The sequence below is a fragment of the Artemia sp. Qi Xiang Cuo genome, chromosome 11 (assembly GCF_049724085.1).
Source record: "Artemia sp. Qi Xiang Cuo chromosome 11, ASM4972408v1, whole genome shotgun sequence".
In the NCBI taxonomy this organism is placed as follows: domain Eukaryota; kingdom Metazoa; phylum Arthropoda; class Branchiopoda; order Anostraca; family Artemiidae; genus Artemia; species Artemia sp. Qi Xiang Cuo.
This window is the reverse complement of record NC_142804.1, coordinates 39,511,898-39,537,908: the sequence shown is the minus strand read 5'-3', so window position 1 is coordinate 39,537,908 and position 26,011 is coordinate 39,511,898. Positions and strand designations below refer to the sequence as shown.

Here is a 26,011-nt window from a genome sequence, read left to right as displayed (position 1 = left end):
AGACATTTTGCAAACGAAGGATGACATACTGCCACTTATCGTTCGTTTGGCCTTCCATTTTGGGGAAAACGGAGGTTGGAAGAGGTCATAAGGAAATTGGAACTTCTTGGGGGGGGGGGGGGGTAATGAGTGAAGCTTTGAATACATTGGGATTGATGAGGAGTGTATGCAGCTGTGTTGGCTTAAGACGGCTTGGTTCCCCCGTGAACTCTTAGTGTTAGTAGTAGTATTACTTTTGTTATTACTTGCATTAATGCTTTTATATTACTTCTGTAAGCAAAATGCAGCATTTTGCTATTGTAATTCTATGAAGGCTCTTCCAAAATGTCAAGTAAATTTGCTTCAAATGGTTAGGTTATAAGAAATACTCTTTATTAAACACTTTCAAAAACTTTTTCTTTTCTAGGAATGAACTATTGTTGACAGCTGCAATATCTAGCCTCCAGAAAATTGTTGATACCCTGCCTCAATTTTTAAGCCCGTATTTAATGCAACTTTTAGCTGTTTATTGTCATTTTTCTGCTCTCCATAAAGCAGGATCTGCTACCAAAAAGCCAGAAAAGCCTACGAAGTTGCACTCTGAGCTGATGAAAATCAAGTGAGTTTTCTTTGCATATTATTGCATACTTTCTTGTTGTTTTCTATTGTTTTTTATTGTTTGTTCTCAATGCCTTTATTACCCTATATATTCTAGACCAGCCACCGGGGGGGGGGGCAAGGCTCTCCCAGTGACTCTCCTAGTGTATGTGTGACTCACATTATGAATTTCTACCCTTTCGTTTATTACCGTCCTTGAATTCCCTTAGCCTTAAACTTTTGTTTTCAAACTATTTTCACGGATTGCGAAATAGTTGATCCTAGGAATGCAGAACATAGGGTAGTTCAAAGTATGTTCAAAATATACTGCTTGTGCTCTTTCGACTAATATTATTTCTTGGTATATTCAGCCCAGAGTAAGCAAAAGGAAAAAGACACAGAAAATATCAGCACTACTAATAATTTTATTTTATTTATTAATAACTTTATGATATGACTTAATATATTTAATGAATAGTACTTGATGAGGTGTTTTTTTTTTTGCGGAGACTAGGTTTCTTCGCGTTCCAGTATTCTTTTGTCTAGAATTTGTAGTATACGCTTTTTGTTTTGTCAATGGAGTCGTTAACAATTTCAATTTAGAAAACACTTTATGTGGTCTGTAAAATGTAATGTATGAGGTTTATGACCGCTTTATGGGGTAATGGTAAAAATACCATTTGTTGTATTATAATGATATAATACGTAATTGAAAAAAAATTGTGGAAATGGGTACTAAGCTATGGAATTCTGATTTCATATTTGGTTTCTCCGGACTTGAATTAATAGGAAACAACCTTTCAATTAAATGTTTTTTCAATTATTTCTTATAATATTACAATGTCACAAATGGTATTTTTACCCCTTCTGACCTTGTCTAGGGTGGAAAATAGGGTACCAACTGCTGGAATTTTTCAATTCTGATGTCATTTTTGGTCTCCCCAGGCTTAAAATAAATAGGAAACGACCTTTCAATCCGCCAAACACTGCGCACATTAAGATTCTAGTTTTTTATCCACCTCTGCCCTTGCTTGGGTGGAAATGGGATACTAAGCGATGTAATTTTCTGATTCTGGTATCATTTTCGGTCTCCTCGGGCTTGAATTAATAGGAAAAGACCTTTCAATCTAGAAAATATTGCAGAAAGTTAAAATTGAAATACCCCACCCCCTTCCCCCTCTTTTCCCTGAAAAAAGGGGTATTTCTGCATGGCCGATTTTGGATATAATACTATGCAAATTTTCTGAACATTCTGGTGCCAAAAACATTTCTGTTTCTCAAATGCCGAGGTTTGGCTCTTTTTTTCGTTGTTTTACTATACTATCAATTAAAGCCTTTTCATATAAAATTGCTGAACGTTTAGGAAATGTTTTCACCAAATTACAAAATTTGGTAGATTCCAAAGTTGCTTGAAAAGTGCATTTACTCCAAGTTTTTCAAAACTTTATGAAAGTTACCTTTGTGATTGGTTTAAAGTGAAAATTATACTGTACATTGACGTCCGATAGTTTCGTAACTTAAGCAAAACTTCCATTACCCATTATCTAGTGCACTTGCTCTATACCGTCTTAAATAAATAGAAAACCAAAGGTTTGGCTAAACCTTGTTCTAGTTTACCTCCAAAAAAACTTTGAACTTGGATGACCACAACATGCTGATTCCCTTATTGCTGGGTAACTTGGAACTTGACCCTATCTTAGTAAATATTGGAATATCGCTCCTCTCAAATAGATCGCAAGGAGTGACATACAAAAAATATTCTCTGACCCCCTCCCTATTTATTGTGAAGTTCCTAAAGGAACTTTATTGGGACCACTTTTATTACTAGCAATGATTAAAGAAATAGTTAAGGAGTTCCCTCAAAGATGGAAATGTAAGGATGACACATTGAAGTATGACATAGGTCAATATTAAAATTGACCTCTTTGAAATCCTGAGTCTTGAAATCCTAAGATTATATTAAATGCTCTTAAATCAAATATCATGGTAATAAACTTACTAAAGTCTACTCCCATTTTTTTTGAACCTATCCAACCAGATATGTCAGTGTAACAAGCGAAACTCCTTGGGGCCACAATTTTCACTTATCTTAAATAGCATATATATGTTTCAAATATTGTTAAACAAGTAAATGCATCGCTATCCTTGCTTAAATTGCTGAATAAAATTAATTGGCCAAGGATGTATTCTCTCCGTGTTTATCTGTCCTTTGTCAGATCACTATTACGATGCGTATGTCCGCTCTGGCATCCGGTTCTTACTTGTGACCTTATCAACGAAACTGAGGCACTTCAGAAGTGTTCACTGAGGATCATTAACTATCAGAGCTCTAGTTTCTTATATTTTTAAGTTCGAGTTCGAGAATTTTAAGTTCGAATACAACATTTTATTTTGTTTTCTGGCCCAAGCTAATTTTTTCTATCAATTGGGTCTTTACTGATTTTTGACTCACGCTACGTTTATTATTTGTTTTGATTTCAACTTTTTTTTTTTTTTTTTTTTTATACTTTAAACGCGAATTTGGCTTTTCTTTTAGCTTTTGATAGTCGTTTTTCAATAAAGTATTATCTTATCTTCTGACCATTGACCACAAGGGCCTTTGCACGTGGTCACTTTTTTTTAATCAAAACCATTGAATTTCTTTTTTTTAAAGAAGGATCCTTAAATCCTCATGAGAATCTTATGATCATAACTGCGGAGGATTAAATAATTGACGATCAAATTCTTTTCAGAGTTTCCCTCGCTGTGAATGTCCCTGTACGCTCTCTTGTGCCTTGTCTCGAAGTTGTCTACAAAGAGCTCAACAATTTAGAAAAGCAACACTTGTTTGCTTTGATGCAAGAAACCTTCAAAAACACCACCAAGGAAGACGTCGTGTCGGAAATTGAAAATCTCACCAACTTCTACATTGAAAGTTTGAACTTCAGGAATATCGTAGCAAAAACCTCAGTGAGAATTGCTAATTATCCTATTTCTTTTGTCGCTCTGTTTATTTTTTAGTTTCCTATTTTGATCGTGGCATTGGTGAGAGGCTCATTCGAGTCCCTTCAGGGACTTAAGGCTTATTCAAACCGAATTCTTAGGATATTTTTTTTTATTAACAAATGGGTCACAAAAAAAACATACAAATCTCCATATAATGCTAACAAAACTGCATATAATACCAACAATATCAAAATAGGTCCCGACGCATATTAGCGTGTTTGGAATGCCCCTAAAAAAGGAACACTTCAACTACTTATACACTAATACACTTCTTTGGAGAAATAAAACACTCTCTGACTTCTCCTCCCCTCCCCCACCCCTAGTAAACAATTAATCAATATTCTAAGGATAATAAATTTTTTACAGGGAACTTAAAGGAATCCCACACTCACGCTCTATGATTCATCATGCATTCCTTTCATATACCGGCAATCACCTCAATCAACACACAAGAAAGGTTTTGTCTTTTAACACTCAAAAGCATATACTCACTCCCAAATCAATCACCTTATCTGTGTCTACAATACTGATTAGAACAAATACATCGCTAAGAAGCACGAAATTCGTCAAGAACCTTCTTACTTTTTGCTTCCGCCGGAAGCCTGTTCCATACTTCAGGACCAATATACCTAATAGAAAATTTAGATCTGGTAGTAACTGGAACCGGCGTTCTAACTAATTCAACATTTCTAGTTTCATAACTGTGTTACCTTTCATTATAAAGTTCCGAAAAAAATGCAGCTAACAAAATAGAAAAAAATTTATACATAAACAAATTTACATAAAATTTAACCAAACCAAAGAATGGTAAAATTTTTAATTGGTGATACCTCGATCTTACCGAATTCTGGGACAAGTCATTGGTCAAAAATCTTACAGCTTTATTTTGTAACAAACGAAGCAGATACAAATGGCTAGTGAACGTCGACGACCAAATTGTAACACAGTACAGCAAATATGGATGAATAAGAGAAAAATATAACATTCTAATAACCTTTTTGGGAAAAAAAAAATTTCAGCTTCCGCAGAGTTCCAACATTTTTGGCTAATTTAGTACTTATAAATGCAATATGATCTTTAAAACTTAGGCATTCATCTACCATTACACCAAGATACCTTACTGTGCTTGTCTGTTTTATACTTCCATTTACTAACTTAATTTCTTCAATCCATGGATAGTAATTTGCACTTCTGCCATATAACATGAACATTTTTTGCTTCTGATTAACAAGCAGTTTGTTCACTCGCATCCACCTCTCGATTATCACTATTCCTTGTTTCATGCCATTTTTCAAATCCGCTTCTGTTTTTGCAGCCATTGTAAATTGAGTATCATCAGCAAAACTCGGAAGTATTGCTCGCATCGGGCCATCAGTGTACGTTGGAGTTGACAGTTGTTTGAGGCGTCCATTTAGATCATTAATGTACACAAGAAATATTAGGGGACCCAACACAGACCCCTGTGGCACACCGCACTTTACTACCATTTCTTTTGACAGGACTGTGCCCAGCAGTACTCTTTGCGTTCTTCCTTCAAGAAAGGAAGCAATCAATTTCAGACTTTTAAAACGAATTCCAGCATTTTCAAGCTTAGCCAATAGAAACTTATGATCGACAGAGTCAAAAGCCTTCATAATATCTAGAAAAATTGAACCCACCTTTAAACCTGAATCTAGGCAATCGTTAACAAATGTTGTCAACATTAATAAAGCATGCTCTGTAGACATATTTTTTCTGAAACCAAATTGACTGGAGTGAAAAAAACATCTTTTTTCAAAATAATCCATCAGTCGTATATGAATCAATTTCTCAAAAATACGAGAAATCACTGGAAGTAGAGATATCGGACGGTAGTTGTTCATATCTTCCTTATCCCCTCCTTTATACAGAGGAATAACCAAAGCACTTTTCAAGCAATTAGGGTACACTTCAAATTCCAAACATTGATTAAAAAGGTACAACAGATGACTATTTATAATCGGGTAATTTTTTTGAACTATTTGTAAGGTTATGAAGTCTATTCCAGCTGCCGATTTTTTTATATATTTTAAAATATCCTCAAGTTCACGCGATCTCACTGGTTGAAGATAAATGGTTGTATCACTTGCTTCAGGGAGAAAATTCTGGTATGTACCATCACTATTTATGCATTCCACAGATGTCGATATTTTTAGCCCTACTTCTGAAAAGTGGGTACGCAAGCTATTGGCTACACCACTATCCGACTCCCACGGCAAATTACTAGGAATTATTGGTTCACTATTTGGGCTTATTACTGACTTAATCAGTTGCCAATTTTTAGCCGGGCTTCCTTCATAATCTTTAAATTTCTGTGCATAGTCATCCATTTTTGCTTTTCTTAAAAGACTTTTTAACTTTCTATGAAATTCTTTGTATTGTTCTTTATCAGATACTGAACCTTGAGTCGCTCACCTTTTATACATCACTTGTCTTTTTTCCATTGAGGCTAGTAATCCTTTTGTAATATCTTTGCTTTGTCTCTTTAAACTCCAAACACTCTTGAAATAGTAATTTTATCTTTTCATACCATTTACCAAATTTGGTTTCAATACCTGTACTATCCTGAAGAAACTCAAAATCTGCACTTTTATGCTTCCGCTTAAACTTCAAAAGCACCATTCCATCCACATAAGGCATCTTTGGCACACTTTTATTCTTGGGTTTTGGACCAAATATTCCAGGTACAGATATTGCAACCGCAAAATGGTCAGATACACTATTAATAACTACTGTGGGGCATAAATAATTGATATTTACAAAAATATTTTCAATTATAGACTCTGAAGTTTCTGTCACTCGTGTGCATATGTTAATTGCAGAATAAAAATCAAAACTTAACATTGTGTTAACAAATGTCTTACCTTACTATTTCTATCAACCATATTTAAAGCAATATTAAAATCCCCAAATATAAAACATGGCATTTTCGAGCTTGTTAACATTCCCAAAAATTCAACTATTAATTTGATAATCTCCTCAACATTACCTGAATGAGGCTTATGCATCACTAGAAATATAAACTTATTATTTGCATTACTCACATCAAGAACCATAGACTCAAATTTCATTTGATAATTAACCACTAAATCCAACCTAATCTATACACTAAAACCACTTTTTACATATTCAGCTAAACCACCACGTTGGTGTAGTACCCTATTTTGCATACATATTATAACCTTCTATTTCTAATAAAGTAGAATTATAATCCTTAAGCCAAGTTTCCGTGAGGGCCAGGATATGCGGCTCTGTTTCAAGACATAGCTCATCAAGGAACTCATATGATGTGTTTATCCCTTGACAGTTCATGTTGTAGACTTTCATTTCTTTCATATTCTTCCAATCACACATCTCACACAAAAAAGCATACCGGGAATCCACACATCCAACGTTCTCACTTACATCATAGTCCCGATGCAGAACACCATCTATCAATCCACACACACCCAGTGGGCTCCTTTCAAGTTCCCTCAACCTACTGGTTAAATTAACCATTTTCAAAAATCAAATATGGGCAAGAGAAAGTCGAAGGAGGAGTAGAGAACCATATCTTCCCCAAATAACATCTACATCTTACAACATCCGAGGACGTATTAACTATCATAATAAAATAAATATAAGAAACAAAAATTAATGAAAACAAATAAACAAACCGGTCGATGTGTATACGCATATCAATTCCTAAAATAAAACTCAGTGGGCTTAATATGGCTCACAAATTAATTTATAAGCAAATCGAAATTTAATAACCTTCATAATTAATAACTTTTCATATAACCTCTAAATAAAAATTCCAACACTATAAATAACTAGCTCAAAACCACTATTTACATTTTTAATGCTTTGAACCATTCAACCTTTTCAACGTTACCTGCAGATTTAACAGAAAGAACCGGAGGTACCACGGGTGGTATCCAGCACTCAACACATCTCTCCATCAAATATTTTATTTTCACCACCAATTCCTTTCTAATTTGGCGCACCTCTCTACTAACCTCATCACTAATAAAAACTGGTTTTCCAAACTGCAAGTCCTTTCCTCTTAGTTTCTTTGCATTTTTCATTATGCCGTATCGGTCCTTATAATCAGTAACTTTGATTTTGATAAAGTTGCTCACTTCTTGTACCACTGAAAATGGAGGGATATTCTTCACTTCCATTTCTAATCCCTCATTTAGCACTGCTTTAATGGTATTTTTTGCATCTGACAATGAATCAGTCCTCACATTCCAAAACAATATGTTGTTTTTTCTTTCCGTATGCTGCAACACAAGCGATTGATTTTTCAATGATGTAACTTGTGCAAATAAATCATTCACGAGTTTATCCTGATTTTTCATCTTAGACTTCAAACTATCTACCCGATTATTTGTTTCTCTTGCATCACCTTCCACACTCGTGCATCTTTCTCCCAATTCACGAACATTTTTTTGTATATTTTGCACATCAGTCTTCACACTATGAAGGGACTCTCTAATTTCTTTTATGTCTGATTGTAAAGTTTCCAACAGCACCAAAATTCTTGCAATATTTTCGTGTTCTTTTATTAACAAAACATGGTACATATGCTTCACAGACTTCCTGCCAACCACTAGTGCATCTATTTTAGAGTTGTACCTTAGTGCGTGTGTTAATGCACGTTGTGGTCCTGAGCGCAAGTTTAGTAAGCATATGTACTTTGGAGTTGCAGCTGAGTTAGACCCATCGAATTACTAAACTGCTGTAAGAATAAGATTTTAGAGGGAAATCATCTTTATTTGTTGAGCTTTTTAGCGGGGAGTATAATTGTTCATATCAGTTGTAATATTGTATTAAGTATAGATATGATTGATTTGTCGTAAAAGAATAGCACTTTCACTAGTGAATGTAAAACTAATTATATATAATTCGGTTAGTGCAAACCTGCATGGATATTTTGGAATGAGAAGACAATATTCTAGTGTAAGAGCATGCGTGTCCTGCATAAGGTGTAAGACGCACGAACAATTTTATTTTATTTCATTCTGTGGAAAATTAGTGATTTACACTTTAGTGGAAGGCTTTATTGCTTTCTAATTTTCCTCACAATTCTCCCGTGAATCACACGATAATTTTATACAGATATAGGATTTCTTAGAACTACGTAGCATTCTTTCTTAGGGCTATAATGAGAGAAAGGATGAAATGGCTTGTATATGTTCTGCGGATGAAGAATGATGGATTGCCAAAGATTGTTCTTGTCGGCCAACCTTTTAGGGTCAAATTAAAAGCAGTTTGTCCTCGAATGGGATGGGAGGATATAAGGAAAGACTTAAGGGAAATGGAAACTTCTTGGGAGGTTGTAAAGAGGGAGGCTTTGGATAGATTGGGACAGAGGAGGAGCGTGCATAGCTGTGTTGACCTCAACGGCTTGGTGCTGCAGTGATTTGTTAGTAGTACTAGTTCATGGCATTCTTTAATTCCGTGTGCTCAAATCAAGTTCTTTCCTGTGCTAATCACGTGTCGAAAGAAGTTGAAAAAAAAGAAAGTGACTAATTAAGAAACAAACGAAAAATCGTGCATTCACCAACCAGTTAAGAACGTAATATAACAATGGAAAACCTAATTATACAATAAACCTGATTATGGAATAATAAATTATCAATCCAAATTTTTTATATAGCGTGGTTTACTAATTTAAAGAAAAGTAAGTTTTTTTTCAAAATATTGGTACTAGAGAGGGTACGTTTTAATTATCGGTTTATTTTGAGTATTAAATAATCATAATAAGTACTATACAGAAACTGTACTTCCAAAGTATTTTGATTTTAAAATAATTTTTTATACCACAGATTAAAATGAAATCAAAAATATAGAAAAACGGACACATTATTTCAGTAAAATAATAATAATAAAAAAGTAACAAAAAAAAAACTTTCTCACCAATAATAATTAGAAGTCCGGTGGAGCATTAACTTACCGGGCTTGCATTATTATTACCGAAAAACAGTTGTTTTTGCTTTTTTCATTGTCTTATTGAGGAATTAAGCCCCTTTTTCTATATTTTCATTTCGTTTGAATAACTTTGATTTTGTACTCAAATAGTGCTTTAAGTATTTCAGCAATCAAAAAAGTTTACTTGCCCTCTTCCTTACTTGGATAGAATAGTTTAGTTAAAACTCTTTTATGGCATGTTTGTGTTTTCTCTCTCATTTTTTTTCTTCTCTCAGAAGGTAGGCAAAAAGAAAAGAAAGTTAGAAGAGTATCAACTAAGTGAAGAAGATGTTGATAATTTGGAGTTGTCAGTGGCACATTCCTTGGTTTCAATGGTGATGAAACTGCCCGAAATCCATTTCAGGCCTTTGTATTTCAAACTTTATGATTGGATGCATGAAGACGATAATAAGGAGAGAATGCTTACTTTTTACAGGTAGTTGCTCACTCTCTTTCTCCTTTGCTTTGGAAAATTTATCTCTTAAAAGTGTCGGGATTGCCAGCGAAAATATCTCTTTCGGCGAAAGAAACAAAATGAAGTACTATCTCTGGTAGCTCAGAGATAGGGCTACATAGTAACCTACAGCCTAGGTAGCAGTATCTTTTTTTCTCTATCATACTTGGCAATTAAATATTAGTCGAAATGTTTTTCCTTCCATTTTTGTGTATTAGATTGTAGTTCTTTTCTTGGTACATGAGCTTAGTAGGTTAATGCTCCCTGTGTTCATTTCTATTTTCAAACCCGCTGTTGAGTTTAGCCTCTTCACATCAACAAAGTGACAATGACTTTTTTTGCTGTGACCATCTCCCAATGAATCTCCCTTAAATTGAAAGTAATTTTTGTAGCTTCATCCAGTCTAATATGGGGGGGGGGGGGTAGCAGCTGTGCTCTTGACTTCTTTTGGGCTATTTGGTAGAACGTTTCTAGAAACTTTGTCGTCTGTAAGATATGCCGAAGCTACATAAACCACTCTAACAAGTTATTGAACATACGAAGTGTGATTGAACCTCTTCGTTCATAATAACTCAAGTTATATACCTTATACATGTCCTTAAACGATTTCTGTAAAAGTCGTTTATCATATTTTCCTTTTTTTGCCTCAAGTACTCTTTAAGTTTCGACCATGCTCAGATCCCTTTGTTCCCCCATGCGCACCTTTTGTTCTTTCATAGACACCTTGTACTAATTTTGTTGTTTTGTTCCTTTCTAACGAAATATGGCTAATGACACAGTTATAGTAACTTTCTGATGCCGAAACCCAGTAACTATCATATTCATTCAAAAATAAGGCTTGAAAACTAACTGAAATGAAGCATAGTTTTGTTATTTAGGTTAATTTTCTAAGATTTGTTTAGGATTCCTATATAAAAGTTAAGGATCTTTTCCATGGTCCTAGTTTTAATACACTTCAAGTAGCATATTTCTTGTCTGAAACCCTCAGTTGTATCAGTCACTTATGTGACTGATAGTTATAACAACTTTCCTTAACTTGAATTACAAGCTAGGATAATATCAGAGTTCTTGAACGTTGGAATCGCATTGTGTATTTATATAGTGGGAAGATATTGTACTCCTCCCTTGTTTACATTCTTCGACTTTTGCGTTGGTCTGTGCTACGTAGGTTGGCTGGCATTGGTTAAATTTGATTGGTACTCAGTTTGAGTAGCTCTTATTTGTGTGTGTCAAGTATGCTTGTTTTTATCGTCAAAAGAGATTGAAGCTCATACGTGCATTACCTTATTTTAGCTATGTATACTATATGTTGTCCCTCATAATGCTATGATATAAAACTGTAGTCCCTGCTTATATTTAGTCAAAAGTAAAAACTAAAAATCGAACGGTTCCCAAATGCAGGGAACATAATATTGTACACTATTGATGAACAGTGAAACAAATGGGAATTTTGGGATTGATATTTTAAAAAATGTACTGCAATTATAAAAATGTTTACATAATTAAAAAAAACATTGGTCTGTTTCAAATTTCACCGTTTCAGGTGCAAAACCGGTATTACATATATTTGTTATTATATTGGAAACAATTATTGTATTGGAAACAATTAAAAAGTGTCATATATCAGAAAACAATTATTTGTTTTGGAAAGGTAGTATCCCTGCGCAAATCAAAGATAAACTTGATGCTCTACCTAGGGTCTCTGCAACTTTGTTCACCAGCGTTAAATTTTTGGCAGCTGGATTCAAACATGGCTGTACAAACTTGGTTGACAATGAACGTTCGGGACGTCCGAAACTGCAACTATTGACAATACCGTCACTAAAATTAACGAAGTAGTGATAGATGACCATCGAAAAGACATTCAAGTGAGATGGACAGCAGAGACTATGAATATGACCAAAGAACGTCTTGAATCAAGATTTAGGCATAAGATATCTGTCTGCACGTTGTGTACCGTGTTGTCTCAGGTTTGACCGAAAACATGTCCGAATGAACACATCCAATACCCTGTTGGTGCAGTTTAGGCGTAATCAATCTGAGTTTTGAAGTCGATTAATTTTTGTGGGTGAAACTTGTATACAGTACTGTGCACCCAAAAATAGAGTCAAGATAGTTAAATGTAGAGGAGGATCAGCTCCAAAACAAGCAAAACTGTTTGTTCAGCTGAGAAAGTGATGGTGACGGTCTTTAGGTTTAGCCGTGAATTTTATATTAATCGATTATCTGAAAACACGAAAAATATTACAGCAACATGTTATGCATCATCACTTGACAAGCTGGAGGTAGAAATTGCGTAAATAAAGGTAGAATCTGCATTTGTACTTTTGGCCAGTGTCCGAACCAACCCTACATTGTAGGGTTGTTTCGGAACCGGATAAGTAGGAAAAAAGTGTCAGAAAACTATTTGTGTTCTAAAAAAAACAACTAAATTATTCCATAAAATAGTGTTTTTACTTCGAATACAGTCGTACAAAATCGTTAATGAAGTTTTAAATAAAAATTGAACGTCTTCAGCTTGTTTGATTAAGATATATTCTCTGGTGAAAAATGAAATTCAAAACGAAGCATTCTGTTAATTCCTCTGCAGGATAAAGGTTTTTTCATACTTGAGAATATTGGAAATATCCGTACTTGCAACATCTTCTAACTCGGGAAGACAAACATTTCGCTTTTCTTGCGGAGGAAGCTGAATGTAGCTTCATCTTCTGCAATATCCTCGACTATGCCAACGAAGCAACGGGTTGACTTCCTAGGCTGGGATTTGACAGGTACGTAATTTTATGCTGACAAGGAAGATGGGCTGAACGCTTGATCTTCAAGGTTATCTTCTTCACACAAATCTATTGAGAATTGTCAGATGAATATTGCAGCTCAAGATCCACCCAGGGCGCTTTCTTAGGTTACTTTTTTCTGCTTTTCTGTTTTTTTACATCAATTTTTTCCTTTTCCGGGTGTCCTTGAGTATCCTAGTTCTTCTGGTTTTGCATCAACGCTTCCTATACTTAGAAGAGACCTGATCATTTCTGGAGTTATTCTGGTCTATTGACCTTACCGGTTTGTTTGGAATAGTCTGGGAGGAGGAATAATGTCAGTTGGTCGCCCAGGAGTAGAACTGTCATTCCTGGCCTCAACTGGAAGCTTTCACCATGTTCTAGGCCTGTTGCATTTGCCCTATTTCAACTTGATTGATCTTGAATAGGTCGGTCTGTCACTTGAGACTGGAGAAAATCCACGTCACTTAACACGTTTCTGTCGAAAGGCCAGATTCCTGCGTTTTTGGAAGTGATATTGGCCAAGGAACACTTTTCTAGCTAGAGCGTACGGCAAAACTCAGCCACCTGGTAAATAGACACCCATCATTCAAGGTTCGACTGAAGCCGTTCATTGAACGGGCTTGATACAACTCTTGTAAGGGCCAAGAACATCAATATCTAAGGGTACGAGTCGTTGGGAACAATGTTTTGGAAAAGTAAGAAGAGCAATACCGTTTCCATTGCAGGAAGAAATATATCTCGGACCAAGGTGACTATCTTTATTATCAAATAAAAATAGGAAGATCGGCAGTTTCATCCATAAGTGTCGTAGAGCCAACAAATAGTCTCGCCGTTAACCCAGCCCAACGGGAGTGATTTGCCAGGCGGAGCTCTTCGTACCATCTGATGCTGGACTTTCTTTCGTTGGAAAATAAAAACTGGCAGGATATGTTCGCTAATTGCATTGATGAAGGAAATCAATACTGTATTTTCCCCAAGCTTAGCGGTTTTTGAACCACAGAGCTTCTAGTCTCATTGATGTTCCATTTACACCCAGCTGTGAAATTGATTTATGCCATAGACATCAATTAGATTATCAATGAAACTTTGAAACGACTACTTTGTTGATGCTACTTGCCCTAGCTTGGCTAGTTGGCTCAGGTGCACAAAGCGAGATATTGGAGTGTCTTTTCTAAAAAGCAGTAAGTCAGTCTTTTGAAACACTTTCTCTTTTTGCCAAAGATGTTTAGGTTTCAATTTCATTCGTGAAAGTATATTCAACGGCCATCTTTTTAATGTCATGCTGTAAAAGGCTTCAAGACTTAGTGCTGGAAACTTTGAAGCCACTGAAACTTGACACGGTTACACGTAAACTGACTCTATTTTTAGGAGCTATGGATATTTTCGATTTTTACTGTGGGGCGTGATGGTCTCTTACTAGATTGCTAGCTACCGCTGCAACCCGGATTATGTAAAACCTGATTACAAACAGGAAAAAGCTTACGGCTTTTTCTCCTTTGAAATAGTAAGAGACGAGCCTCAAACAATCAAGTAGCTAACTAAGTCCAGCGTATGCAATGGTTTGCTATTCCGATTATCATCTTTTAATGCAATTTCAACCTAGTGGATTCTCTTTACTATTAAAGCAAATGAACTACCTTTTCCTTGGTCAAATATAAGTACTGTAATCTTAACTACGATGGTACAATGGTAAGCATAAGTGCGTGTAACTAGTGGTTATAATAGCTGGCATTTATGAAAATTGGCCATAAAAATTCAGTTTTTAGTGTAAAAATTGATTCTATTTTTAAAATATTTTTTTTCAATTACAAATGACACTAGGTATGACAATTTTCTATAAAATGAGCCATTCAACAATTCTCTACGATGTTCCAGTGCTAAGCTATCTGTGGAAAGGAAAAAAAGAAGAAGAAAAAGATGGCGCTTAGGCAGAATGCTGTAGTACCTGCCACTTTTCTTGATTTTCAAGCCAATATATTTCCCTTGCTGTTCAAGCCAAGGGACAGAAAGTCTCCTATATAGGGGTTTCGGACAAGGCGGTTCTAATGGTGTACTTTTTTTATCTGATTCTATTTTTAGGAGTTATGGGTTATTATATTTCTTAACATTGGATGTGATCGTCTCTTACTAGGTTGCTAGCTACCGCTGCAACCCGGATTTGAAGCAAGACCGTAATTCATCTTTGATGCAGTGACGAGGTGGTCGCGCATGTCCCTTTCTTGTTTGTTATAAAAAATCTGCCGATGATGCAGACGATTCTCAAGTTTTCTGTGTGTCGTTTACAGAATATAATCTTTTGCCCTTTTCAGATAACCTGAATTATCTAATAATCTGAATAATTGATAATCTGAAATAATCTGATAATCTGAATAGTTGGAATTGTTCTTAATTTTGAAGTATTTCGAAGTCGATCTTGCGGACATCCTCCCTTGGATATGTACTTGGATCGCCTCTCAGATTTTTCTGCTATGGACCGTGGTCCCCAAGTGCCTTTCTTGTGTACTTTTTGGGTAATCCTAGAAAAATATGGGCGTAAACAAAGAAATAAAATGATATTCTACTCTTATGCATGTAGGGTTGAAGTGGGCACCGTCCGGTTTAACCCGAAAGAAATTGTTCGGATGAACACCCCACCACGGTCCCAAAGAGAAAGCCATCTCGACCAAGAGCATTAAAGATAATGTAGAAGAGCACTGTTTTTCTCGATTCTGGAAAATTTAGAGAAACAAGCGAAAGACTGTCACAGTTATTATACTGACGGCCTAACACAGAAATGTTCAAAACATCAGAAAAAAAATTGACCTATCTAAAAACAGTTTTGTAGTTTAGCTTTCGAAAGGTTCAATCAACCAAACTAGTTCTTCCTTGAGACGTGAAGGCTAGATGGCACTGTTACTAATTTTCGTGGGATTTTTGGCCAATAGGTGTCGGAGTAATTGAGTGTCCGGTTCAACACACGTCCGGTTCAACCCCCAGCTCTCCTACTAGCTTAACGGGGAAAAGAGATGGGAACATTACCGGGAAGTGTATAGACTTACAAGAAGACTATGCTATAATAGAATTTTCTTTGGCGTATTCCTTCTACGCAAACGCATATGTAAAGGCAAAAAAAACTAGAAATTATGTTCACTAGATCATCTGTACATTCAAACCATAAACATCAATGTTTCGTTTTGGTCTTCTCTGTTATTTGCATAATAGACTTAATCAGTCAAGCCTTTGGAAGATTCGTCACAGAGCCTATATATATATTTTTTTCATTACACCTCTTCTTTTCTCAATTAGGGTTTCATACATGATTACAGGGAAAAATGCTGTCTCTGGAAGCTTCATCCCAGAGCCTTGATATATTTTTTAATTACACCATTTCTTTTCTCACTTAGGGTTTCGGATATGATTGCAGAGAAAATCAAAGGACTGTTTTCACTATTTGCTGGACAAATTGTTAAGCACGTTGCTGATCTGTTAAGCGAATTGAGTGAACAAGCTGAATTATTCGAGAAGAACAATGATGAAAAGTCAGATCAGTTGTTAATCTTCTTACTGAGCTGTCTCATGAAACTGGCCTTGTATGACAATGAACAGTTTTTCAACAAGGATAGATCTGACCTACTGATGAAGCCTATTGTAAATCAGGTATTATCTTCTTTTACTATAAAAAGAATAAAATTAAGAAATCTTGAATTAGTCGAGTTTTATTGCCTTAAGTTAGACTTTTTAAGGCATTGAAATTTGACAATAGGGAATTATAGAGACTTAAAGCTGGTAAGTGTGTGTTTCAAGACGAATTTTACGTGAACAAAAGCTCTCCATAATCCTTCAATATTTAAGATGCGAATGTCCTGTTTCAGGGAGCGACGGGCCTTAACTTCAAAATTCCGACTGATGCCCTTTAAATTAATCGATGTTCTACTTTTGGCATCTACAAAACAAAGTAGGTGTTGCTAAAGTCAAGGAGCTTCAAAAAAACATTCGCACAAAATGCATTTCTTTTCCATTGTAGAATCCAAATATCCTATAATTTATAGGACATTTGATGGCAGTTGAAATTACAAAGTTATCCTCCCCGCCTCCTGATGGAAGATGTGTGCCCCTTCCTTTAAAGGTAGAAAAACTGGGAGAATTTTTAATCTTTAAAACACAAGAGAAACTTAATTTTCACATCCTCAAATTCAAATAAACACAATGAACTACATGCAGTGACTATAAAATAGTCTTTTCGGATTAATTCTTAAATGAGCAATCAAATGTCGAATTTATTCTAATCACGTTCCATAATTTAAAACCTAACCTGCAAATTATGCAGCTCTAAGTGGTTGTAAATTTTTTAACTACCAAATGCATCATGAGGACGGAGAGAAGACCTTGTAAGAAATAAATCTGAAAGAAAGACATTTCTTTACATAAATATATTGGTTTACGAAAAACTTGAGTTTAATTTTCATATAATACATGCTTGAACCAACTATAATATATTCATAAAACATTTATTATTTCTGATATTGTTTGCTTTGTCTAATCAGTTTGACAAAGGTAATTTTATTTGAAATGGCTAGATGTTAATTTCATTATGCTCTCTAGTTGGAGAACCCTTTATGTGGCGAAGCGAACGCGTCAAGCAGAATTGAGAATCTTGTTGCCCCTTTAATCGGACAATTTTCTATTGCATTGGCTGATGATATCCTGTGGAAAGACCTTCATTATGAAATTTTATTAAAAATGCGAGATGAGCGCTCATGGGTAAGAGTTTTTATTTCCATTGTTGCACTTCTGTTGTTTCATAATTAATATTTAACAGAAAAGTGAAGATGAAGCTTGGCATTTTTTGGCAAAATAGCGCCCGTCCGATGTGCCATGAGTCTTTTACCTAGGTTTTATACATCGTTTGAAGCAATCAACAGATAGCTTTGATGATACAACCCCTCAAAGTAACGGTTCTAGATATATGTGTACTGTGAAACAGAGCTGTTTTCAAAGTAATCTTTCCTTGGCGTTTCCTTTTTCAGGTCATCATAGCGAACTGTGTGCCCAATTGTGTCTCATATGACTAAGCGTTTTCTATGTAACATACAATAATCTATGCATAATTTTTCTTATTAGTATGACGAACACGGGCACATTTATGATATTGGTTCGGCCGGAACACCCTTTTCCTCGTTTTCTTTTTTTCGGGTGAACCTTCTAAAAGACTGCTGGAATCTATCATGATTTTTCTTTGTTGCCAAAGTTGACTTTCTTTGTAGACAAAGAGCTGGAAATTTGTTTTTCCTATAATATGAACCATGCTTTTAGATAAGCATAGTTTCCGATAAAGTTGTGGAAAAAGAAGCCTGTAAAACTATTTCAGTGTTCAGAAACTTTTTTTTTATTATTATTTATACACTATGGCTTTTTGGGCTTCTCAATCGTTTGACAGGGTGATTATAAAGTTAACCCAAAAGGCATAATACTTAGTTACTCTAAATTTACATTGATTGATTACATTGGAGGGCAAAACTTTGCCCTCCAAAATATTAATATTCTTATTATTATTGACGGTAATGTTTATCGATTATATGGTGAAGTGAATTATACGTGAAACCGAGCCCAATACCTTGCGCGATCAAAAATTGAAATTCATTTATAGTAATTGTGAAAAAAATTTCAACTTTTTGCAACTTTAAGGTTACATGGAAAAGTTTGCCCTCCAAAATGTTAATCTTTTTATTATTATTGACGGTAAATTTATAGATTATATCGTGATGAAACCTAGCCCAATACCTTGCGCGATCAAAAATTGAATTCATTTATTGTAATTGTGAAAATTTTTTAACTTTTTGCAACTTAAGTTTACATTGAAAAGTTTGCCCTCCAAAATGTTAGTATTTTTATTATAATTGACGGTAATGTTTATTGATTATATGGTGAAGTAAATTATATATGATACCGAGCCCAATACGTTGCGCGATCAAAAATTGAAATTCATTTATAGTAATTGTGAAAAAAATTTCAACTTTTTGCAACTTCAAGTTTACATAGAAAAGTTTGCCCTCCAAAATGTTAATATTTTTATTAATATTGACGGTTATGTTTATCGATTATATGGTGAATTAAATTATACGTGAAATCGAGCCCAATACCTTGCGTGATCAAAAATTTAATTCATTTATAGTAATTTCGAAATTTGCAACTTTAAATTTACATGGAAAAGTTTGCCCTCCAAAATGTTAATATTTTTATTATTATTGACGGTAACGTTTATCGATTATATGGTAAAGTACATTATACGTGAAACCGAGCCCAACACCTAGCGCGATTAGAAATTGACTTTATTTATAGTAATTATGAAACGCGTAATGTTTTCGAAGACTATAGTCATTTCATCCTTGTTAATGCAATAATATTGAACGTTTTCAAATGTAATAATAAAAATAAATTACAGATAGTTTGAATCTTTTTTCTGTTGATTCTTTTTATTGCATATTGTCATGGTCTAAACCGAATGGTGTCCCTTATGCTGTTTTTTATTTTTACTTGAGTGAAAATAAGGTCTTAGTGACAATTTTTTTATGATTGAAGTATCTCAAAAATTTGTAATAAAGTATAACGTATGAGCTGAAAATAAGCTTTCAGCTGCGTTAAATAAACTTGTGTGGGATGGTCTGGAATCAAGAGACATCGGAACGTTTTCATCCTAACAATTCCAAGTATTTCCTGCCTTTTCTACAGTAAATACGCCTTTACAAACATGCCTAGAGGACACTGACCAACAAAAAGGCTTTATGGAGTACAGTTACACATAGTAGGAAAACTGTGAGATGTATCCTCAGGACGGTATGCGTGTAATTCAACCCATTTGACTGAACCCTCGTTCAACTCAACCCATATTCGACTCATATCTCCACCCCCATTTAATTCAACCCAAGTTTTGCTCAACATTCATTCAAACTGCCCTATGAATAAGTTTGAACTAACGCTGATTCGAAGCTTAAAATTTACTTTTCGCTTCGCTTGCAGTTTTGGCTTAAATTGCAATGCCCTATGCTGAAGGTTAGATCAGATGTTCTAATAATTTTACATAAGTTTTGAGTGAAACTTAAGCTTTTTAAGGTTTTTCTCGTATAGGTTTTGACGGTAAACTTGTCCAAGTTTCAATTAATCTGCTAGCTGAAAGATAAATATTCCATCTGATTTACCATCCAATGCTCTTTCCAAATATAATAATCACCACGCTGTAATTTCGTCCCAGCCCTTTATTGCGTCCCGCTCGGCATTTTGTGATGGCATGGTCATAGCGAAATTAAAGAAACCAGGTAAATGTGAGCATTGGATTTCAAATAACCTCTTAAACAGCTCTATACGATGTTCCAGTGCCCTGTTAGTGCTGGACAAATAAAAAACAAAATAAGGAGACTTGTGGGCGTTTCCAGCTATTTTTCAAAATTCCCATGGATTTGTTTCCGCAGTAAACTTTTATTATTAATATGAACCAAATAATAGCTATCATTCCTGAATCAACATTAACGGCAAATTTTTCTTGCGATAGTTTTCTTCTAATGTGTTTTTAATCTTTTGGTTACTGTGGGCTGTTGTTTGCTCTGTACAGTTGCAGCTATTGCTGAAATCATCAAATCCAAGTGTGTTCGGGTCCTGGACATGATAATTTTTACTAATTTTAAATATGTAAGACAGACGAATAAATTATAAGAATTACTCGATCAATAAAGACCAATTCTTTCGAGTCAACTTTTATCACTTTCTGACAAAGTGAGCTAAAACACATTTTTCTAATTATATTGCTGACTTAAGGAGAATTGAGTTGAATGAAGTTGATTTGAATAGGAATCTAGTTGAATGTTGGTTGAGCTAAATGAGGGAGGAATTGCACGGGGATTAAGCTGAATGAGGGTCGAGGGGCACGGAGGTTGAGCTGAACAAGGGTTCAGGTGCACGGTATCCACAAATCAGTTAATTTTATGATATCCTTCTTATTACTTAAAGAAACTTCGAATTTAATTTGTAATAGATAAAGGCAAGTTTCATTCTTATATGGTTCTGCAACCTTTATCACAATATCTCATTTTAGGTAAAAATGGGAGCATTGAAGGCCTATTCCTCTTTTGTTACTAAGCTTGGCAAGGATGATTATCTACCGTTATTGCCAGAGGCTATTCCATTCTTAGCCGAACTTCTTGAAGATACTGACAACGCTGTGGAAGTTTTAGCGCAGCAAATCATTCAAGAAACAGAGATTATTGTGGAGGAACCTTTGAAAGATTATTTTTAATTTAATACATAACATTTGTGACTAAGTACCCTTTATTTCACTGCTCAAAAGATACATAAACAAGCTTTTGATTGTTATTCAATGTTTTACTCCAAGCAATGAATGCAACCGTACAGTCAAACCATTTGCGCGTGATATAAGCCAAGTTAAATAATAGAACAACGCTCCTTGTCAATGCCAGAAGCGCTAGGTAAAAACCAACTGTCTCAGTTCTAATGACGTTGAGCTTCTAATTTTACTCTCCTGCGGGGACTTATAGACAATTGTATTGTATCTATATCTAAAATAATATAAACAATTTCATATCTATCTTATTAAGGTAAATTTCACGTTTTCAGTTGCCGACTTATTCCTTTAGGCAGCTGTTCACATCAAGTTTCTTAATTTTTTCCCCGGCGTAGTTTATTGGTCAAAAACAAAATTTAAGGCGAGCCCAAGCCAGCCAATGAAATTCATTCTTATTTAAAGCATCGAGATGGGACAAGGTAAAACCTAATTGTACGAGATTTTTTTGGTGTTAGCCAATGGGTTTTCAAAGGCTGCCTTACGGTTGGAATTATAGACGAAGGAAAAAGTTAATACACTAGTTGCCCAGCTGAGTAAAACTGCTGATTTTTTTCTTCTTTTTTTTCATCTTGATCAACGCTCTGTAGTTAGATAACGACAAGATATGGATTTTTCCTCTGAAACTTGAAAGTTCTCCAATGAAATTTACAAATTGTCCAATAGCCCCTCTCCCGTTAAAGAATCTTTTTCTAGCTTGCAGAACAGCAAACCGAAAGCAAAAAATTCAAAATCGTGATTGTCGGAGCTTATATGATGGAATATTTTGTTGACAAATTATTATTACGAGCTAATATGGAATTTTAGTTTCTCGACGGGACTTGAAATTGAAAGATTATTTAAAAGTCTGTCTTGCGTTTAGAATTTATGACTTTTGAGAGACAAGGGGAAAGATAATACACTGATTGGCAAGCTGAGCAACACTACAAGATCCGTATATTTTTTGGGTTTGTTTTTTCATCATTATCAGCGATCTTTAGTTGGATAACGACAAAGGAGAATTTTTCTCTAAAACTTGTAAATTCGTCTCTGAAGTTTACAAGTTTTCCAATACCACCTTTCACTCCGCAAGGCAGGTTTCTCTAGCCTACTAAATGGCAATCGGAAAATAATTTAAAAAAAATGTTCTATTTCGGTTCTGTCGGATCTTAGAATAAGATAAAATATATTTTCAACAAAAATAAATACAAATATCTTCAAGCAAATATAATTCACTGATCCCCAAAAAGGCTCTATAACCTTAAAAGGAGGGGGGTATACCAACACTAGTCAAACACTAACTCATAAACATTGAATAAAAAACAATTTAGTAAATAAAAGAGGGGGCGAAAAAGAGAAAGAACTAAGAGAATTTTGGATTCTCGACGGGTTTTGAAATTGAAATTCTATTCAGTAGACTGTCTTACGATCAGATTTGGAAGCTCATTAAATGAAGATTTTATTTCACTGAAATTTTTATTTTTCAATGCTGTAAATATGAGATAAAATATTTGTAATGTAATTCGTTTCAGTAAAGCGCAAATGACGCAATAGGCTTTAGACTTATGGTTAGGAGAGGGGGAAGAGGGCAGTAGCACAGCTCCTGTTTGCAGTTATTTTTGTTCGTTTATGTTTGACTTGAATATTCGATTTAATTTTTACTCGTTAAGATTTAGTAACTACCTTATAGGAAGTTATGACGCTGGTAGACTCAAGAATGACGATTTGAGATAACATTCCAGGGACATTTGAACATTGAACCAGAGTCCTCTATTCAAGAAAGTAGATGGCGTATAGAGTAATTTTAGGAAAATAGTTTGTGAAGAACCATATAGTGTCTTAGGGAAGATAGTTAGAAAGGCAACTAGGAACATTAATGAAAATGCTTGAAGTCCAGTAGAGAAGAGGAGGGACTGGTATAAGAAGTATTTGAGTGATCGATCACATGAAAATGACAGGAATCAAAGGGAAGTAGAGAAAGCATTATTTATGCATATATATATATATATATATATATACATATATATATATATATATATATATATATATATATATATATATATATATTGCTGATATGTCCTTTTGACAACCTGCATACACACAGTATGTTTTGATGTAGTTTAGCATCCCCTCAACATTCCCTGAAAGTTTCACCACTATCCTTGGTCTTTTTGAAGACAGGATCAAACATGTCCCCCTTTCCCAATGACAAAACTTATATGTAAACTATGGTAACTTGCATAACTTATAGCCCGTGCCTCAGGGACTCTGAGGGGGGGGGGGTCATGCCATACCCAGGTGCATAGTTTTTGGACATTCCGACTATTATGAACAAAATGATTTTCTCAAAACTTTGATCTGGAGTCTTTGGGGTGAGGGCGGCTAAAAAGGGCGAGACGAGGAATGGTTGCCCTCCAATCACTTGACTCTGAAAAAGGGAACTAGAACTTTCAATTTCCAATCGATGAGCCCCTCCGAAGTTTCTACGACAATTCCTTCAATATAAAGTGGCCGGGTAAAATATATACATATATATACATTGAAGCCATACCGCTCTTTACTCTTGCGTTTCTTATGACAATGATTGAGACTGGCCATAGACGGTATCTTAAAATAAGTTAATTTGCTTACTTTCTTCTCATTACTTAAAGAAACTTTGAATTTAACTTGTGAAAATAAAGATAAGTTTCATTCTAATATGACTCTCCCGCCATCATCAGAATATCCCATTTTAGCTAAAAATTGGAGTTTTGATGGCCTATTCCTCTTTTGTTACTAAGATTAGATGATTTTCTACCGTTATTACCATAGGCTATTCCATTCCTAGCCGAACTTTTTAAGATACTGACAACACAGCAAAAGTTTTAGCGCAGCAAATCATCCAAGAAGCAGAGACTATTGTGGAGGAACCTTTAAAATAGTTCATTACTTTAAATAAGTAACATTTTCTCGTGTTACAGTACTCAAAAGATACATAAACTAGTTTTGAAATGTCGTTCAAAATAATTTATTGGAAGCATAGAATGAAACAGTACAGTCGAGCTACTTGTGCGTGATATAAACCAGCTTGAAATAATGGAAATTCTGTTTGAGGTGTTCACTTACAAAATGGATAATCTACGTAAAACAAACAACGCGGAAAAGTGAAAAATATTGTTAATTTCGGTTTTGGTATCGCACAAAAATTAATGGGAAACATTTTCTACTAAAACATAAAATTACAATTTAGTAATATAAAATTACAAAAACAGAAGAAAAAGTGGGGTTTTCATTGGTTTGGTCTATGAATGGATAATTTCACTGTTGTGTTTAGCGAACTTAAATTTGAAGCAAAAAAAATCTATTCTAATAAAAAAGAAAGAACCCAGCATCAAAAACATCTTTTCATAATAACGTAAAAACAGCATGCCAAAAAGAATGTGAATGCTAAGAAAAAAGCAAATGTATCCGTGAGCTCACGTCGATCGTATTTAGTTAGCAGTTTCCTGGTAACGTCTACATAATGTCGCAACGATCGATAATCATCACGGGTTTGGACTATCACTTCTGAAGACTCAGCTGAAACAGATGAAATAATTAATATCGTTCGACAAGGCATAGCAAAAAAGCTGACGCCTTACGTAAGCAGTAGCAATTAAGCCATTTAATGGAGTACCATTTCGAAACTTAATTGAAAGAAAGTTGTTTTGTTTTTTTCGATGGCTCTGCAACATGTAGATTGCCCCGATTCAATCACTTGATTTGCGTCTACAATCTAAGCTACAATAAACTCGTGACTGACCCTTACTAACTAGAAACAGAATTGCTAAACAAACTTTCATAATTAAAAGTTCCAGTGTAAATAATTAATATTATTGTTCGTGAGGGTGCCTCCCCCTCAAATGTATGCACTGCGTATTCCTATCCATACACCTGGCCCTTAAAAAGACTAGGAAATATAGAATACAGCCTTTCGTAATAATAAAACATTTTTGTAGGCTAGGTTAGTTTGAACGTACTTGGAATAATTACACACGAATGCTCCCAAAAATAGAAGCTACTTTTATTTTTGAAAAGCAGTTTTAATTGATTCAAAATTTTTTTTAATTTTATCCTTTTTTTAACTTGAATTTTTTTTTTTTTTTTTAAAGGTTTAAATCACTTTGTAGCTTACCGTTAAAAACGCTGCAGCTCGGAAATATCTCTCCCTCAAAGAATTCCCATCCGAGAGTTCCCTATTGAATCATATTCTGCATTGTATTTCCTAAGGGTGATCATATCGAACCGATGGTCCAAGAAGACCGGGAGAGGACTCATCTGAACAGAAATTCAAATTACTAGTACACTTTTAAAGTGACCAAAAAGATTGTGCTACGGAAAAGTGGTGTTTTCTGTTTCTTTTTGCCCCATGGAGGAGCAAGTTGCTATCGATTAAAAATTATGAGGAAGCCAATCAATTTAAAATTATCAAAAACTAAATAGCGAGCTTCCCAGTTGAGGAGGAAGTAATGCCGCGCGGTTGCGCATTCGTTCCTGAAAAGCCACGTAGTCCATACAAGTAAAGGTGCTTCAGACGGAAAAACCTACTTTTGTGCGCCCAGTGGACGATATACAATACTGTTTTGTGAACAGGGCTTGATGACTTATTTAAAACTTACTAGTTATTATTGGACCAACGACCGTCAAGAAAAAATAATTTTTACAGATTATATTAACAGATATTACTCCCAATGAGGGTAGCGTAAGACTTATAAATTTATAACCTGAAAATTAAAAATTAAGAAGCATCACCACTAGAATACATACAAATATCATATCAATTAAATAAAAACAGGCATGAAATTTTTAAAAAGACTTCTGTCTTTAAATTAAAAATACGAACAGTAAAGACCGAATCTGAAAATTAGAACTAGATTAGAACTTTTATAATACATTAAAGTTGAATCGAACAGTATTTAC

At 34.7% G+C, this 26,011-nt stretch overlaps 2 protein-coding genes across 2 annotated transcripts in view; one reads left to right on the top strand and one right to left on the bottom strand.

Moving 5' to 3' along the window:
* The window catches only part of l(2)k09022 (HEAT repeat containing 1 homolog l(2)k09022), a 175,236-nt gene extending 154,128 nt beyond the window's left edge, over window positions 1-21,108 (top strand). Inside the window, exons 24-29 of the mRNA XM_089096772.1 lie at window positions 407-598; window positions 3,309-3,525; window positions 9,771-9,970; window positions 16,149-16,401; window positions 17,347-17,505; window positions 20,831-21,108. Of these exons, the coding sequence (XP_088952898.1) occupies window positions 407-598; window positions 3,309-3,525; window positions 9,771-9,970; window positions 16,149-16,401; window positions 17,347-17,505; window positions 20,831-21,031 (1,222 nt within the window). The 3' untranslated portion in view covers window positions 21,032-21,108. The remainder of the gene's footprint in view (window positions 1-406; window positions 599-3,308; window positions 3,526-9,770; window positions 9,971-16,148; window positions 16,402-17,346; window positions 17,506-20,830) is intronic.
* A 1,038-nt stretch (window positions 21,109-22,146) lies between these two features.
* Window positions 22,147-26,011, bottom strand: part of LOC148946965 (vesicle transport protein SEC20-like) — a 35,167-nt gene continuing 31,302 nt past the window's right edge. Inside the window, exon 5 of the mRNA XM_089096771.1 lies at window positions 22,147-24,631. Coding sequence (XP_088952897.1) covers window positions 24,444-24,631 — 188 coding nt within the window. The 3' untranslated portion in view covers window positions 22,147-24,443. The remainder of the gene's footprint in view (window positions 24,632-26,011) is intronic.